The following is a 19,625-nucleotide window of genomic DNA, read 5'->3' on the forward strand; positions in this document are numbered from 1 at the left end:
AGAAATGAGGTAAGGGGAGAGAAAACGAGAGAGGGCGAGAGCCAGGAAATGAAGAGTCGACGACGACGAATCTCATTGCTCCGACGAGGAGACGTTGCACTACCACCAGCAGGACCGAAGAGCTCATGGTTGATAATACAGAAGAAGAAGAAGAAGAAGAAGAAAAAAAGCACTTTGTCAGTTACAGTCGCGATGACAGAGAGCAGGAGTTAAAGACGGCTCTCGAGTAAGCTTATCGCCCCCACCCTGGCGATAAAGAGCCTCGAAGAAATAAAAATGGCATCAAATCGTCGAAATTCAAGTTTCTTATTATCACGACGGTGAGCAGACCACAGATGGTCCATTCTAACCGCGGTGAAATTGCCGTGAGAGAACGACGCGTCTCCAAAACAAAAAATTGATGTCACGAAGACCTTCGTCTGGTGACATTACCGCGTACCAGTCCAGCGTCAAAAAGCCCCACAAAAAAAAAAAAAAAAAAACAAAGCACCAGATTCTAGTTTCTTACTCTCGCTCCCGGTGATCAGAACCGCTACCATCGGCGGACTGTGGTTGTTTTGGAGCAATAGATTCAAACTCACTACGGTCGGCTTTTGTTGTCCTGCCGAATCACTGTTTCTCTCTCTCTCTCTCTCTACCATTTCTAGCCGATCGACCTGCCGTTCAACAGTTACAATCTGATCACCGTCACTCGGATCTCGTTTTATTTGCAGCGGAAGGATCGGATGTGCGTAGTTCGATTCATGCAGCTGTCTTATTTGCTTATCGGGCATGGAATTGAATTGTTGTGCGTCTGTCGTTGCACCTTCTTCTACAAGTATCCATGGAGGAGTTCCTTTCAAGTGTAAGATTGAACATCTCAAACTGCCCGTCAGCATACAGACAGGAATGCAAGTGGGTAAAAAACGTTGGATCTCACGACCCAACCTTTTTTTTGCTCGCGTATCTTGCAATTGTATTATGTATGCATGGCGGACAGTAAGTAGCTCATACCTCCAGTGAATTAGGAATGTCACACGCATCACTATTACGGCCGAAAGATGCTAATATTGATGATCCATTTTTGATAGCTCGGCTATCTGTTTCCCTTTGGGAGTCCAAACCAAACGAAATGAAATGGGACGCAGTCATTTCTTTGCGGTTTGTAAGAACACTTCAATAACCCAAAAGATGCTAAGGAGCTCTTTCCTGTCATTTCATTTACTAACTTGACATGGAACAAATTATACCTCGGCGGTCTTAAGAGCAAATGCTCAGGAAGAAATGTCTTCCACAGCAGAAATCATAATAAATTAGGAATACAATGGCTATTGCTGCATTTGCTGAAAACTTCACCAAGAAACGCATGATCATGATTCCTAATGGGATCGGCAAAGAATTGAGTGCTTGATTTCATTCTTCTATGTCAAAATTGTTTGCCTAAATCAATCTTTTTCACAAGGCGTAAAGTGGTGTGCAAAATGGAGTCCAGTATTCCTGCAACCTGAAAAATCAAAGTAACAATTCAGCAAAGTCCGCGTTCTGAAGAATAACGCAAGGCAACAAAAAGCATGCATCATCAGCTGAGCAGAACAGGTGCACACCGTGAATACACCTCCAATGATGGCACAAACATTGGTGACGAAGTGAGAGAAGGATTTCGGAACTTCAGTTACCAAAACCTGGTATGTAGATCAGCATCTCAATATGGATTATCTAAATTTTGTTCAAGTTGATAAAGCAACAGATGCCAACCTGCATGGGAGAAGGCTCAAAATGGAATTTGGCTACAGGAATGTATAGACTGTGCACCAAACTACTGTGGGCTGTGTACTCATACTCCTCGAGCAATTTGAGTTCCTGAGAAGATCCTCTCGACACTATTTCAGTCTTTACAACTTGGAGAAAATGCTCAATCTGCAAATTTAGACGAAGGCCATAGTCAGAATTTATCGAGTAGTCAGAAAGTTTATCTGTAACTCAACTACAAAAATCTGTGTTTTAAGCTACACAAATAAAGGTTGCATCAAACACCACCCATGTTTTTCTTTTTGTTGCTGCTCTGTTCTTGTGGTTTGCAAAACATCTTCATTATCAAATGTTAATCTTGATCAAAACAGTCATTTGATAGCAAGAAAGATCTAGGCTAATTTAGAATAGCAAACAAAAAGCCTGTCTCCTTTCTCCATGCAAATTCTTAATAGGTAAATTATGTTTAATGGCTTCCATAAATGGCCATCTATGTTTAACTATCGTGAAAAGAATCAGTGAGAAGATACAAGAAAGGACAAGATCACTTCTTTTTGGTTAAGGACAAGATCACTTCTTTTTGGTTAGTATATCATGATTTGGATTTACAGTCACTTGACATCAAACAAGCTGCCTGACGAGGATGATGGAGAATCCTAAAGAAGAAAACTATAAAGCAACAGAAGAGATGTTATTGAAACTTACAGTGACATTAGCATTAGCATGGTCATGATTAATAATATATGATCGGCCCATCAACCGATCATGACTTCCACCAAGATATGGTGTTAGTCTCTTCACTTCAAACAGCATCCTCCGCGAGAGCTTTTTACCAAAAGAAAATTGTGAAATAACATGCGATACATTTATCTGAGATGGATCGAAGGAGTGTGATCCAGAGTGAGCTGAGACGACAAGAGTGCCAGGAACCTGAATAATTAGCAAACAAAAGCAAACTTTAAAATTAAGCCAAAAGAAAAAAAAAACTTGCATCTCTAGTTTAACATGTAAAAGTGAATACACAAGCATGAAACATAAAAAATTAAATATAAACAAACACCAAGTATTTTTGACATATATGCATTGGAACAGTATAGAGTTATGCCATAAAACGATCAACAAACTCAAGTTCAACAAAGTAACGAGTGGCTTGTATGTACGAGTAAACAAGCAGAAAGCACTTATAAGTCACCCAGTTTAGCTGAACAAAAAATAAGGTCTGCTACCTCTTGTTACAGTTGTCCATTGTCTGAAGCAAAGATGTAATCAATGATATTTGAACTGCACATTATCTCATACAGAAGTGACAAGGTGTTTACCTTCTTAACACGTACAAATCCTTCTATTCTACATCCACTAGTCAATGGTGCAGGAAGTTTTGCTGTCTCCACAGAGTGATTTGACTCATCAGCCAATACCATATTACTAGAGTATCTTGGAATGGGAGCAACAAGAGTTTCCATTGCCTAAAATTTCCAATTCAACAATAAGTTCATAGAGTCTTGGTTTGGTGAATGAGATCAAAGAACCTCAATTTTATAAACATGAAACAGCATAAGAAAATAATGTTAAATAATAGCTTCAGAAATTAAATAATTCAACTAGAGCAACCAGCATATACCACTACTAAACTATCTGTGTCACGCTCTCCATAATAAGATTCATGTTCATGGTGTCCGTGGTTTTCCCTGTGACATTTGCCAATGTAACAGAAATTACTGAAAGTAAAAACATATCTAGTAATCAAAGGGATTCTGTAATTTCACAGACTTTCTAGTGGATTTCAAAAAAGAATCAGAAGTTACTAGAAAAGATGAATGAAAATCTACTTTCAGCTTATCAGAGCTGCGGTCAATAAGCATAAAGTTGTTGCACACAAGAAAGAAAAGAGAATGTTAGAAGCCATAAGATGCACCAAATTTCATGGAATGTGTAATTCATGCCCATCCTTAAAATGATCATACAGGCCATCAGCAGAAACAGAGTTAAACAAAAGGTTGCATTTGTTCGCCTTCTTGAATCAATAAATGAACATAAGCACTTAAAGACTCATCTTTGAAGCAACATATGAAAAGATCCCGACTCCAAATCCACTAGCATGATTTATCAAAAGAAAGATAGTGCCCTTGATCAATCCATTGAACAACTCTGATGATGTGAACAAATCCATGTGAAAGAATCTCCTGTCATCCTCACTTCATTCCTCCTTTTTTTTCACCCAATCTACCTAGAGTTGGGTGTTACCTTAGTGGCACTATTCCTGTTTATCAAACCCATTGTTAAGATGCTAACATCAGTAATTTTAATTATCCACACAAGGCCAAGATCAGCACACCACAAGCAGAGGACCCATTAGCTAACAATGATGTGCAAGAGTTCGAGGATTACAAGACTTCTCTATTTAATACCCAATCCGTGATAGCAGGAACCATAACAGCAATGTATTCAGTAGTTATAATGATGGAAAGGGGTCACATGTTCTATGACACAGCAGTGTACAGTTGGACAAGGAGCATGGATATACTGTGCCACTGAGGAAATTATCATGGGTCCACAACCACCATAAAAATTTATGAAGGCAAGGGTCAGAGGAAGACTGTTGATGACTTTAAGAGATGCGAAAGCTTAGTTGAGGTCAAGTCAGAGATACTTTTCTTCTCATCACAACCTTCCTACCAATGCATATTTCATGGGCCACATATAACATCAATAATTGGTCCAAATTTGTTATATTTGAAGCTTGTATGGCTATTAACAACAATTAATGATGATAGGTGTACTATTCACCAGCCATCATAATTGTACTACATACAATTGGTTTCACATCAGCAACCACAATGCTCCTAAACCTATTATGCTGATACAGCAAATGCTACCAAAACCAATTTAGTGACCAAGATGCTACATACATCACTGATTGATTCAACAGTGGTAAAATAGTTCATTAATATCAAATGGAGGTAAGAGAAATCAAGGAATGCCGTAGCATAATGGATCCATACCAGTTTGACCATGTACCATACCACTACATCCTACCATTTCAAAGATGAAGGAGAAGAGCAAGGCACGATGGAGGAGGAAGCAGAAAGAATAAAAAAGAGGAAGGCATATTGGAGGAGGAAGAACAAGAATAAAAAGGAAGATGAAGGAAGAAGAAGCCTGTGGAGGATGAGAAAGAAGGAGAGGGAGCGGGAGCATTGGAGGAGAAAGAAGGAAGAAGGAAGAAGGAAGAAGAGAAGGGAGCATACCAGGAAGGTAGGCGGCGGCAAACGACAGTGGACAAAGAAAGAAGAAGAGGAGGGAGCGTCCTCGCATGGTAGGCGGCGACGAATGACAACGGCGACGACAACGAACAACAGTAACGAGGCGACGTCGATTCCACATGGCCTGTGAGAAGAGCGCTCATGTTCATGAGCCCTAATCGATGTTTAATTTTTTTTGTTGTTTTTATATTAAGTTGGACTGGATCACTCGAAACAGGTAGTCCGCATACCGGTCCACACCTAGAACAATGCATACCGCCTATTTTGTTTCACTCCAAGCAAAACAGACTCCCTTGAGAGAAATATCATACATTATACATTATATATATATATATATATATATATATATATATATATATATATATATATATATATGATGTATGGTTAGTAATAAGTCTTAAGCACACATGTTAAATCGTTATTGAAGCACATGTAGATTAAAAAAACATGGTTTAAAAGGGTTTGGAGAGGTTCAAAACTCGAACTTGTCAGTCCAATTTGTACTAGTACTGTACCAATTTGGTTGAAAACCAGTATCAGCAAGAGGTCAAGATTGAAAACCATGACGCCAACAACAAATTATACAACAATACAATAAGTGAACATATTTAAGATTTCATGTCTTCTAGGAACTCGACTTCTTATATATCATATTTTCACAACATTATATCATATGTATCAAAGGGGTGAATTTTCCTGTATAAAATGAAACATTTAATTCACGTAACGGGAGAAACATCTTCCATTCCTTAGCCATAAAGATATATGGCCATGAAAAAGGGATTAAGTGGAATAGGATTGGCCAGGTAAAAAAGTTGTGGACAGTGATTTAAAAAGGGTTAGACGTCAAAAGGTGCCAAAGTCCCAAAATGCTCGAGGCTTTAGGCGCTCACCCGAGCGAAACGAGGTGCCCTAAAATATTAAAATATAAAAAAAAATAATATAATTAAAAAATATAATTATTTTAATAAAAATATGATATTAAATTAAAAATATACTGTCAACAGTATATTACTTACTGTTAATAGTAGTTCGAGGGGGAGACCAGAACTGTTAACAGTAATAGAGGGGGATAAAAGGGTCATTGATAATAAAAACCGACAGAAAGTGATAGCAACAATGGTGATAAGGCAGCAGTAAGAAGTTGGTAGCAATAGTGACGAAGGATTAGTTTAAGATAGCTACGGCAGCGCTGCGAATGGCAGCAGCGACAGTGGCAAAAGCTGCGGACAACAGCGACGACAGTGGTAGAAGCTCCAGAAGGTATCCGTCGGTGGCGAAGGAACCTGTGGTCCTCTCCCTCGACAATGGAAGGAATTGCACACGGAGTGACTACGGAAGAAAGCTATGGGCTCTTGCTAGGTCGTCAGACTTGTCCGTCGACGATAGAGGAAGGCTCGGTCGGCTACATCTACAGCGGAGGCAGCGACAAAAAGCGTCGAGTACAGAGGCAGAAGCAACGCTAGGGTTGGCTCAAGGTCACACAAGTGTGAAGGGTGGCTTTTGAGGGTAGGAAACTACGTAAGTCTGGTTCGGTTTGCTTATTTGAACTTGGCACTCACCCAAGCGAGTAGCGCCTGGGTTCGGGCAAGTGCCCAAGCAGTACCTCATTGAAGCGTCGCTTGGTCTACACACGAGGCACTCGGGCCTCGCCTCGCCTCGCCCAAGCGCCTAGGCGAGTGCCCGAGCACCTATTTAAATCATTGGTTGTGGAAACACATTTATCTTTCTTACTCATCCCTCTATATCTAACTCATCTCCTAGCCAAATAGTACACTCAGGTAATTGTGTTGTATGTCCATGAAAATTGTAATACTAGAAAATTTTGCCCAATTGGATTAATAAGTAACAAGAAATCCTACGGCGTATGTTACCACCATAAAACAAATAAAAACTAAATCCTACAAGTAATTATGCAAGATAAGTAGAATTTAATTCAACATTTACACTGCATAGAACTTTAAATGCTTTCAGGTGCTTCCATTGTATGAATATGTAAATAAAAAGACTTTGGACAATGACAATCTATCCACATTGGGGCATTCATTACTTCAAAGCTAAATACTAAGAACTATAATTAGCAAGCTTTTGTAAATAAGTCACTTAAATACCATGATAAACCACATTATTTTACAAACTGTAGCTTATATATAAAGAAGTTAATTTAGCATATCTGTCATCATAAATGTAGAACAGTTTGTAAAGACTTGCGCTTACTTTACATCCCTTCCTTTCCTGAAAATCCGAATAGATGGGTAGCCTTGAATATGATGCCTGCAAAGTTTTTTTATTGTGCCAAATTAATATACCTGAAAATACCTTCAAAGATCAAAGACAACATACATGACATCAAGAATCAAAGCATGAGAAGTACTGGAATATTTAAAAATCATAAGGCAAAGTTCTGTAAGTATAAGCAACTAAGTTTCTAATTATCATGAATACAAGTGATACATATTTCATGATTCAGTTTTCCACAGTAAAGAATGTACTACAAAAAAAACAAAGTCAAATTAAGAATATAGTTCTTCTGATCATGATTCTGATTCTTATCGTCCATCGGGATTCATTTGTCTGCATTCTTCTCCCTGTTTCTAATGATTTCTTCCTTTATTAAATGTGCTTAGTTGAGGCACAATAAACCATAAAGTAAACAAAATTAGCTTATAGTCGACCTCAAAGTAAGTTCTAATAACGTTCCAAAAGAAATTAAATGGTTAAGAGAAAACAGTATTGAATGTCATGTAAAATGTTTACATTCTTGTTCAAGTTCTGATACACCTTATGATTCAACCCTCCTAAATCCTCAAGGTCTTTTGGCAATTCTGAGATAGCACAAAGCCAATCATAAATGCAGTGGTGTAGCTTTGGCTAGACTATTCTAAAGGTCAAGAAATAATATTCTAAAAATCAAGGTTTGCCAAAATAGCTAGGTTAATATGGTTTGGCTAGTATTTACGGGTACGACCATGTACTTGTACATGGACCAGCCCAAACTGGGTGGTCAAATCTAATTCTTTATTTTTTTATCTTCTAATTAGGATTTAGGACAGGGACATGACTCATGAGGAGGCCCCCGCATGGCTGCCACTTGCTGCCCACACTCTGGTAGGCCACCTCCTTCACTTCTTTTCTTTCATTCTTTCTTCTTCCTCCAATTCTTACTTCCTCCTCCTCTTCTTCCTTCTATTTTCAGTTCCTTCTTCCTCCACTTCCCCCCACCCCCCCTCTCTCCCTCCCCCAATGGTTCATGGTACGTTCTAGCATACCAACACATGGTACACCAGAATGGACTGGCAGAGTAACTGAGACTGCAAGCCTTGCTTAAAATAACCATAAACTTATTAGCTCTTCGATTATAATGAAACCATCTGGTTATTTCTATTTATCGTAAGCGCTATTAACCAAAAAGCCTGCTGCAGTTTCCTAATATCATAGTTACAAAAGCTATGAAACAGACTCATCAACCAAAGGTCATAAATGCAGTGGTGTAGCTTTGGCTAGACTATTCTAAAGGTCAAGAAATAATATTCTAAAAATCAAGGTTTGCCAAAATAGCTAGGTTAATATGGTTTGGCTGGTATTTACGGATACGACCATGTACTTGTACATGGACCAGCCCAAACTGGGTGGTCGAATCTAATTCTTTATTTTTTTGTCTTCTAATTAGGATTTAGGACAGGGACATGACTCATGAGGAGGCCCCCGCATGGCCCCCACTTGCTGCCCACACTCTGGTAGGCCACCTCCTTCACTTCTTTTCTTTCATTCTTTCTTCTTCCTCCAATTCTTACGTCTTCCTCCTCCTCTTCTTCCTTCTATTTTCAGTTCCTTCTTCTCACTCCCCCCCCCACCCCCCACCCCTCTCTCTCTCTCCCTCCCCCAATGGTTCATGGTACGTTCTAGCATACCAACACATGGTACACCAGAATGGACGGGCAGAGTAACTGAGACTGCAAACCTTGCTTAAAATAACCATAAACTTATTAGCTCTTCGATTATAATGAAACCATCTGGTTATTTCTATTTATCGTAAGCGCTATTAACCAAAAAGCTGCTGCAGTTTCCTAATATCATAGTTACAAAAGCTATGAAACAGACTCATCAACCAAAGGCTCTAAACTTTCCAAAAATAAATAATATAACTGGAAAATTTCTACTACCTCAAGTGGTTAGCAGAATAATACAAAAGCTTACTGCATTTAAAACTTATAACTAAATTTAATTAACATGATAAAGTTTAAAAAAGAGAAGTCGCTGCCATGGAAAGTACCTTCTGCATAGTTCTCCTTCTCGAGTGCAATCAACTTTTCCCAACAAAATCCGTCCATCGATTTCCAGATCATATCTGAAGATACAAATATTCAATGGAAAAAAAGAATAACTCTCAAGAATAGAACAAAAGAATAAGCAAAATGGAATAGGATATAGCTGAAAACAATACCTCTCCTTTATTATTTTAGCTGCTCTCTCCCATGATGGTTTCTAAAACAAATGATGAAACATACAAAGATTGAAAATGAATACAACCCTTTCAAAGCATTCGTTAAAGAAACATGTCATTATAAATAATGGCTAGTCAGAAAAAGTTAAAAATGTAACTCTCAAACGTTGCGCTATCAGGAAAATGAGTAACTCATGTGGGGCCCAATTACTAAAAGTTTTGGGGGCAGTACATGAAACACATATATTAAGGATATGTTCATATACTGGATTCAGCTTATTTATAAATAAGGATGCTAACGGCTACAACTTAATCAACCAGAGCTTTTTATTTGATCAGCTAGGAAATGTCACTAATTTATGGAAGTGTTCCTATAAGCATGCTCCATTTTGATGACACATGATTCACAAGTCAACAGCACCGTAAGAGGACAAGCTGTAAATATAGAACTCACTTGTACGTGACAATTTTTTCCGAGAAAACTAGGTCTCTTCATTTTCGTTCACATGTTCAAGTTTCATTTTGGTTGCTCCTGTGCAACCTAAGAGACCAAGGTTCAAGTTACGAAAACAACCTCTTAAATATTTAAAGGTAAGGCTATGTACATTGCCACTCCTCAAACATCACATTACCGGGAGCCTCGTATAGTGGATACACCACTTTTTGAGAGGCTTGAGTAGAAAAGGGTTATCCGTGGACGAGACTGGAGGGCATGACATAACGTCGAGCCACCGCTGGGCTAATTCTCACATGCACCATGCTAAGGTCTGATTTTGGGTTATGTTGGACCTTAACGATGATATCAAGCCCTTAAATAAAGAAGATTGCAAGTTTGTAACACCCTGATTTAATTCCATATCAGATGTGGGTTAAAACTTCAATTGTAAGGTCTGATGAGTATATTACTATTAACTTGAGCTTAGGTAATTTTGCTATTTACTTTTGAAATACTAGCAAAGGAGATTGTAGCATCTTCTTTAATTATAATCTCTTTAGTTTTTTCCAAAGTAGTAGTATGTATTTGTTGTCAAAAACAAGAAAGCAAGTGCAGTGATAATTTCATGGATGCCTCATGCCTCTTCGAGTTTTCATGTTCAATCTACTTACATCTGTCATGAATATGGCAAGTAAAAAACTAAAACTCAAAGATCAAAATTCTACAACATGGATGTGTCAATTCACATCCAAATCAGTAGGTGCCATCAGCAAATAACACCTGTTGAAATGGGGTGCCAACACGAAAAACAAGAAAAAGAAAAAGCAAAGTTTACTGGATAAGAGAACATAAAAGAGTGAACTAGCTTCAAGCTACATGAATATGTCCAACTGCTCTCTAATTGAACAATACTACATCACTATGGTAGTGGGATCATCTCTACTAAACTCTCAAAATGTCTGGACTTCAAGGCTGATTATAAAAATTTTAAAAAAGTTAACTATTGTTTTTATGTTTTTTTTTTCTTTTTTATTGTTTGCTCCCTCCCTCTCTCTCTCACTATTATATTCTCCCCATATTATACAATGACCACTTGTGTCAACATAGCATGAAGCTTTGTAACAGACAAGAATACATAATCTGATGGATGTAGAAGTAGCTTTTCATAAAGACTAGATCAAATATATGTCCAACACACTGTATAACATAAAAAAACGTTAACATTTAACATCATATATCTCATGCAAGGCTAGACAAGGCAGCATTACCAAGCGATTGCTCCAATAACACCATGGTGCAAAGAAATTAACAACTAGGATCGAATACCTGCAAAAAAATTATTAACAAATGTGTATAAGGAAATTGCTATTGGTAATAACTAATAGATGGGCATGCTCCTACCAAATTTGTACATATGGCATGGTGTGTCATAAAAAAGAGGCTACGATCATGTACCATGATAGAATATCAAAGGGCAGCGATAGAGCGGTAGGGACTAGGCATCAGGGAGGAAGAGAATGGGAGCAAGAGCAAGAGAGGACATGGGAATGAAGATTTTTCTAAAAAAAAGGGGGAAAATAGCTAAAAAAATAGAATAATAAGGATACCAAGTGGTAGGTTTACCATCTAGTATCCCCATATCTAACTATTATAAGCAGACAGGAAGACTGACTCATTAGAGTTACCTAGATATAACCCTTGTTCCAGATTGGACCAACCGGAATCGCTCAGTCCACATTTGTTTAACTAATTGAATAGGTATACACCGGCCAACTGGTCCAACTACATTCAGCTTTTAGCTAAAATCCTAAGTTTTGGGTGTTGATAACTCTTCTCTAGAAAAGCAATGACTTATATATTCAACCTCTTAGCTGATTTTTTATGTCATCAGGAGAATGTTTGAACCTAGCTATTTTGTCAGCCCTCATCTCACTGGTCTCCATGTTCAAGCTTCAGCCAAACTGTCTTACACCTAATGGCTGTCCTCAGGATAGGCAATCATAGAGGGGAAAAAAAACAATTGACATCTCAGATGGATTTCAGCTGTAATCCTGTCAATAACAATCAACCAACTCTATGTCTAGAAATTTATAAAACACAAATACATGAATTGTTCAGTAAAAAAAAATCCATACTCTCTAATCCAGAGTCAGATTGCTGCTTTAAGTGATTAGGTTTGAATCAACTTAAAATTTCGACAAGCAAACGAGTTAACCTTGTGCAGTTAAGTTTGCTCAAATAAGAGCTTTACTCTTTCCTAGAAAAACTACAAGTGTTTTCAGATAAGATCACACTGGCTGGCTTCAAAGTATTCAATATAGGTTTCCCTCTGGTCCTAGTCATTATGACTCCAGAATCAAGTGACTCCTGAGCTTAAAGCAAAAATAGAATGGTAAAATTGCAAATCTCACCTCCTGTATCTGTAAGTAATTAGAATAACTTGAGTATCATGCAGCCATTGTATAGAGGATACTGATGCTACAAATGAATCAAAATAATATCAGGTATATATAATTATTTAATCAATTTAAGATTAAATACTTACCGATGTGCATATTTCTCAAAATTCTCAGCAGTCAAATAATCTGAACCATCAAGGTATTCTTCTTCAGAATCATCTCCATGTTTACTAACTTTTGGAATCGGTCCAGAGTGAAACTCGGCTCCGGTTGGAATTAGATTCAGATCTATCGAAAACTTTCGAACTGTTTTTGTAATATTTAACCTGTTCTGCAAATTGTTGAATGTGGATTGCAGTTAAATCCAAACTGAAATACAAAAATATCCCAGGTAAAGCTATTGAAGCTCACTTTGTAACTAGAGGAAATCAAAGCAGACCATGTCAGATGTCAGATAAAAATAACAGATACATATTGAAACATTTAATATAATAATGTACATTGTTCTGCTAGCTTTATAACAAAAGCAAGAAAAAGAAAAAAGCCCATAACCACAACTTCAGTGTAGAAAAATATAGTGAACGAGTTCGGTAAACATTTACCCTTCTCTTCCAAAGCCTGTCAATTAGTTGGTGGATCTCTAAAGTCAAGATATGAATAGGGGTGGAATCACCTCTTTTGGCTAAGTTCCAAATACTGTCATATTGATATACATTCATGGTCTCAAACTGCTATAGCCCCTTACATATTGTTGAGCCCATTGGACCTGATTTTAGAGGGCTACAAGTCCAATATGGCCCCGATCCCTTAATGACCTATTCATAGGCAACACACATTATCCACATCAACATTACATCATTGTTGTGATCGTTGTCGAGAAATGAAGACTCGATGACAAGATGCATCCGTCACCAATTATCACCTGCAAGGCTGTAACCATTGTTAGTGATCATCACTGAGAGCCATCATCTACATTAGGGATCAACTCCTCATCTTGCAATTCCTCATGCAAATAATGAACCAAGATCCATAGTTGTCATTACTAGGGTGAAGGGGGACAATGGCAATGGCATGTTGGCTAAGCATAGGAAGAGAGTAATACTGAATGACAAAGGAAAAAAGGAAAGAATAAAATGTTTATAATTTTTGAACTTGTAAATGTGAGCAGGATCAGACATGAATCCATTTAGTTGCAAATTGGAGTCCAATAACTTATGGATCTTGATCAGATCCAGATTCTCAACTCCATAACTCACAATCCATTATCCCATAACTTGTAATATGCCAAAACCTATTGTGGATAACCCATAGAAACAACAACAACAAAGCCGTAAACTTCTAATTATTCAGGTCAGCTACATGGATCTTTTGCTGGTCGACTACATGAACCGATAGCTATGGATAACACATAACTAATCATCATATTAAATTGATTAGGTTCAACCAAGAGTTTTTAGGGAACTGGTCAAGCTACGTCTAGACGGATCTGATCTAAGTATAATTATGTCTAATCATATGCTGGCACAATAACATTGCTCTGCATAGAACTTCATTTTAGATAAAAACCTTTTTAAGATTGATACATAATATAAGTTCTGTCATGGATTAAATTGTAAGATTGTCTAGAAAAGGTCATGATCATCATAGACATTTGACATTTATTGTATAATCTATTTATCATATTCAATTTATTTATTATATTATGTATATTATTATTTCGAATATCACATACTAAGTTGAATTATTAAATTTGTCATCTGATCCAACACATTCAAGCATGATGATGATGTTGCACAATGTGCCATGATTAGTTCATAAACTAGAGAAGCATCTACTAGATGTACAGGGATTGCAAAATACATAATAAAAAAAGGCATCCATAGAAGAAATGATAGTCAATGATAAAGATTGAAACTTACAGTTCCAAGTACATCACTCACATCAACTGATGCAAATTCACATGATAATGCCGGGAAACTACAAATAAATTGCACATGTAAACAGTCAGAATATCCAAGAAATATGATTCTATAGCAACAAAAAAAAGCTCAAACACCTATAGTGACGATAGATAAAGTCCATTTGCATTAACCATAGCAAGTACGACGCATCAAATGTCAAATTAACAGATAGGCAATGTTCCAGATATTTGACACAGAAGGAGCAAAGCACCATGTTATAGCACCATCTAGAAAATAACAAGATGAACTTGAAGCTAGTTTTCAACTTATATACTATAAAAAGAATAAATTTCTGAATTATCGAGTAAACTATTTAAAATTGTACCAAATGTTTATGAGTTCGGAGGAGTTAATGTTTTGACTATTATCTTGTGTCCTTAGTACTCAAGAAAGTAAACTAGAACTGCCAATGATCTCTGGACATGATGCATGAAGTCATCCTCAATGTGGTCCATCCATCCAATTTACTCATCTCTAATCATTGATGTGCCTCTACACCTGACATAATTTCGATTGTAGGTATGATGATGAAGACAACAATGATGAGACTTAGGCCACCATGCTGGATCATCAAGTTAAAGAACTTTTTATGTTTGTCTCCTTTAAGATGAGTTGTGAGACATTTTCTTTTCTCTTTTTTGATAGTCATCAAATTATTAAGGATGAAACATCTTGCACACTCTGTCTTGATCATAGTCCAAAATACTGTCCGGAACCAAGATGCAAACCAGGCTTTTTGCCCAGTCCAATTCACAGATTATCTCTCAGTGACCTACATAAACCTCTCCCACCCCCCCCTCCCCCCCTCCCAAGGAATCCCCATTCGGTAGGTACCTTGTGCCACCCGCTGCTCGCTCGTCCACTCACAGGTACTTCTCCTCCTCTTTTTCTCCTAGTCCTCCTCCTCACGCCTTCTCGGTGTCGATCAATAATATTGGTGGGTACCATGTGTTGGTATTGTCGGTACTAAACTCATACTAGTGAAGCCAGGGATCGGTATGGTACTGCTACCAAAACTTTAAAACATTATTTCGATGCCACTGTTGATTAATATAATGTTTTAAAGTTTTGGTAGAAGTACCATACCACTGTTGATTAATATAATTTGCAGGATTGGCACCTTTTTTGCATATATAATAGGATTCCATTGCGGCAACATGTACTTTGGCCTTTAATTTACTAATGACATAAATCAACCACTACAAAGCCAATTTGCAAGTGTAGGTAATGAAGCATATCATGTCATGAAGATTGGTGAGAACCAAGGACTTCCATTTCACATGGACCGGCACGAAACAGGCGGCACATATCGTTCCAAGCATTAACCGATATGTGGACCCACCCCAGTCTGGTCTGCCAATATAAAAGGGAAAGTGGGAAACCTTAAATCCCCCTTCGTGCTGCCTCTGCTTCTCATGCAGCCACAATCGATGCTGCAACTTCTCACTGCGACTTCTCACCTCTGTCTTCCCACCATGATCGATGCCTTCGTTACCAGCGACCTCTGCTTGCTACGACCTCACTGGACACCGCCACACATGATCTTCGCCCTAATCACTTCTCAGGTATGTCTCTTCTCCTCTTTCTCTTCCTCTTCCTCTTCCTCTTCGTCCTTCCTTCTTCCTCCTCCACCACACCGATACTATAAGTGTCAGGATAAAAAAACCAAAATTTGGCCTATGTTCGTTAGCACAGAGGTGTGCCAACTGCATGATGTGACTATCATTGATGTGAATGACTTTTCATTATGTTTTTTCTTTTCATGTCTTTACTAATAAAAACCTTCCCGAAATATAAAACTATATATAAATATCATATTCTGTTCACAATTTTGTCCATGTCATGTTGTGTCCTACCCCTACATCCAAAGTTTGTGTTCACGTGATGTGTTTGATAACCAGAGATTATATGTTAAACTAGATGGTACAGTTACCATTCACATTATGTAGCACATTGACAAAAACAAAGTTGAGAGTCTTTAAAGATGTGTTATTTTGTTATGACACTTGTACATAATCTTCAAGGTGTATGGAACTCCCAACTTCTTGATACCGAGGGCTTAACACTTCAAGCAATAGTAGCTTAAGTATAACACTGGCCAAATTGTTAAAGGTCTCATAAATCAAAATCTCCCAACAGTAGTAGCTTTAAAGATAAACTGTTGGTTTTTAAAGAACTTAGATATCAGAATCCCTGTTAGCACATATCTAAAAGATGGATGTTTAATGCAGAAAGGGAGAAAGTAGGCATACAGCATAAAAAAGTGTTAGCAAGCATATATCTGTAGATCATGGTAGCACTTCCAAATCATTCACAAGATAAATTTCAGAAAAGATGAACGGCGCCGTTCAACCTTATGTTGAAATCAATGCGCAAGAACTCCCCATCCGAACTCCTATCAACAATTATAGATGTCAATGTGCTCACTGTCAAATAGTTGTTCAACTCCTGAAAAAAAAAAATTGAGCCACAGCTATGACAAGCAAATATCCACAAGTATGACATAGGAATTATTGTTTGCTAAGAAGATGAAGTGGATCAAAGTTTTGATTTTTTTTCAACCAAAAGACTGAATTTAAAGATAGCTCCCATTGTTCATGTAGGAACATAAAGCACAATAAAAGAATTTTTTGTGGATTGTGCTAAGATCCTTATAAATTATCCACTGTAGCAAGAGCCCTTATGTTAAGATGGCTAATCACAACCAAAAAGAGTAAAATTTCATAGAGAAATTCTTGCTTCAGATATTACACCAAAACACGGAATCTCGTAAATAAAGATGACAGTGGGATAGGCTCTTTGTAGGACCTAGGCATATCTGACACTTAAACCAGGTTCCAATATAATTTAATTGGGTTAGAGACAAACTAGGATGGCGAAGGAGGTACCTAAGTTGAGTTTGGGTATGAGTTGGCATAACTAGGTGGTTAGTCAATTCATGTGACATACCCTACCATGTTCATTCATAGTGTGAACTATGTATGATGACACATTTTTTGCAGATACTCAGGTCTAACCAACCCACTTAAACTTGGGTTATGTACTCTTTAATTGAGTTTAGGATGGGTTCAGATAGGAAGGTAGGTACTTGTATCGGGCTAAACTTTTGGTTAAGTTTCCAATTACCAACCCACTGTCATCCCTTGTCATAAGGGCACCTAACAGTCTTCTATCCTTCTATTACAAAATATGAAGAGATCATTGATAGGGGACAAAATGAACCATCCCAAGACTGACATGTGGACACCTCCACCTCAGCGGCGAAGGTCACCACATCAGCAGGTCGACTACGACGTGTAAGTCACATAGGGAGCACTTGAACTGTGTTTGGTTGACAGTTGAGCCACATCAGCAGAGGTTACATCACCTTAGCTGGTGGTTGAGCAATGTCAACAGATGTTATGCCACATTAGCATGTGGTTAGGCCACATAAGCAGACGTTACATCGACATGGTAGGTGGTTGAGTATAAATACATCCTAAACCGCCAATGACTGCAAGGGGTTGGGTGTAAATGCATGCTCTTTCATCTCTTTTCTCTTCTTCCAGACAATCATGTAAATGAGTAAACAGAAAAAGGAAAAGGACAAACCATTCCAAACAAAAACATCATGGCGAATGCTGCTATGATAGATAATCCTGCACCTGAAAGTGATGCCTCAGTCAAATCTCGAGGTATTTTCCTGTAATTGAAAAAGAAGCATTAGTTGACAACAAGTAGCAAAGTAGCTTTGCAGTAGTTCTCTAAAAAAAATATTTCCCGGTTTGAAAAAATGATTCATCGTGAAGTCATAAATATATGGTTCAGATGCGTCTCAAACTGTATCATCTTCATCACAAGGTCGTTTCTTTTACACCAGTATGTAAATTTAATTTATAACCTGAATTGGGAATGACGTCTACTTTCTTAGAAAGTATGTACTGACTCTTCATCACAAATAAAAATCCATAAAGGGATCAAGGACATGGATGAAAACACAAAAGTTGTATTAGTTCATCAATCTAACATGTCACGCGACACGGTTCATATTTCACTCTCCTAGCAAAATTTAGGGATTGGAATCAGCAAAGAAGCACTAGCATTCCCCAATTTATCCTCAGATAGCTGCGACAACGATCAAGAAACAACAGAACTAACGAAAAATCAACTAGAAATGTCGAAGATTCCACTTTCCCTTCACCAATCGTCATTCCGGTGAACCAAGACTGAAGAAACAACAGAACTAACGGAAAAAACAATTAGAAACGTCCAGGATTCCACCTTCATCTCTCCAATCCATCATCCCAAACCGAAGGAACATCTACTGGAAACAACAAGAAAGGAGTCACGGGATCAGGACAAGCGTCCGTCCGCAAGAAACAGCATTGTTGCAGAAGGAAGCGAGGATCTTGGGGAGGAATCGGTGCGTAACCATAGGATCAAACCTGTAGAAATCTACGGACTTGAGCTTGCTTGCAGAGATCATGGCTCCCGAAACTGGGAGATTCCTCGTCAAATCAATTAGGGTTTTCAGATCTTAATCCGAAACGAAGTGAGGGCGAGAACGAGAAAGAGGAGACTCCGTCTTTCTCCCTTCCGCTTTTAAGTTTCGATAACCCTCTTATTACCAATTACTTTTACCCTCGAATAAGAAGCCAATCCATCAAGAAAATATATAATAAATTAAAAGGAAAAAGTCAATGGATTTTTTGTTTATTCACAGTTAATATTTCAGCGTCTGACGACAAATTAAATAAAAAAAATTTCGAATTTTGAAATAGGAATTTTCAAGGAAAATGCAAATTTGTGTAGATCGAAGTTTATTTTGCATGGAAAATGATTCGTACAATATAGAAATCTGTGGAACTATTGACGATAAACTTTTACATTTGTGGAGTTTAGCATCAATGCATAAATAGGTGAAATAAAGTCTTGAGTAATTAAAAAATAGACATTTTATCTGAAAATGTTTATAATATTAGTTTTTTACTGGATGATGCCTTCCATGTGGTATCCCTTTTTTTTTATTTGGACGAAAAAATCCTCGATATTTTTACCAAAATGATTTGATCATAGATGTTATTCAAAAGAAAATCCTTAATTTTGATATTTGATTATTATAAAAATTTTAAAATAAAAAATATTAATCATCTTAAAGTCATGTCCTAATGTTTCTAAGATGATTGGTATCATTTTTCTTATTTTTTTTAAAATTTGAATAGAATGTATGATTAAAATATTTTAGTAAATGTTTTTTAGAATATTTTCGTCCAAGTTGGAAAAAAAAAAAGTGCCCCAACATAAAAACGAATATAGGGGGAATCATCAGATAAAAATCCATTATGATAGAGTTTTCTGGTAAAATACCAAAAGAAAGATTGTTATTTATACATTAATAGATATTTCTTTATAATA

At 37.4% G+C, this 19,625-nt stretch overlaps 1 protein-coding gene across 5 annotated transcripts; it reads right to left on the reverse strand.

The window, feature by feature from the left end:
* Nucleotides 1-1,159: 1,159 nt before the first annotated feature.
* LOC135676706 (protein disulfide isomerase-like 5-4) lies at nucleotides 1,160-18,828 on the reverse strand. Of its 5 annotated transcripts, XM_065188167.1 has the most exons (16): nucleotides 18,656-18,760; nucleotides 18,492-18,534; nucleotides 17,823-17,913; nucleotides 16,585-16,679; nucleotides 14,190-14,247; nucleotides 12,417-12,601; nucleotides 11,140-11,197; nucleotides 9,436-9,476; nucleotides 9,265-9,339; nucleotides 7,209-7,265; nucleotides 3,350-3,416; nucleotides 3,048-3,194; nucleotides 2,434-2,658; nucleotides 1,735-1,896; nucleotides 1,584-1,661; nucleotides 1,160-1,483 (listed from the first exon to the last, which is right to left on the reverse strand). In XM_065188167.1, exons 3-16 carry the CDS (start codon nucleotides 17,841-17,843, stop codon nucleotides 1,406-1,408), a joined length of 1,347 nt encoding a protein of 448 aa, XP_065044239.1. In that variant the 5' UTR covers nucleotides 17,844-17,913; nucleotides 18,492-18,534; nucleotides 18,656-18,760; the 3' UTR covers nucleotides 1,160-1,405. The 5 variants fall into 5 exon arrangements, with proteins under 5 accessions (XP_065044239.1, XP_065044238.1, XP_065044240.1 ...); XM_065188166.1 differs by lacking the exon at nucleotides 18,492-18,534 and having other exon boundaries at nucleotides 18,656-18,828; XM_065188168.1 differs by lacking the exons at nucleotides 17,823-17,913; nucleotides 18,492-18,534; nucleotides 18,656-18,760 and adding an exon at nucleotides 12,873-13,200 and having other exon boundaries at nucleotides 16,585-16,667.
* Between the last annotated feature and the right edge of the window lie 797 nt (nucleotides 18,829-19,625).

This window comes from Musa acuminata, chromosome BXJ1-6, assembly GCF_036884655.1.
Source record: "Musa acuminata AAA Group cultivar baxijiao chromosome BXJ1-6, Cavendish_Baxijiao_AAA, whole genome shotgun sequence".
NCBI classification, from domain to species: domain Eukaryota; kingdom Viridiplantae; phylum Streptophyta; class Magnoliopsida; order Zingiberales; family Musaceae; genus Musa; species Musa acuminata.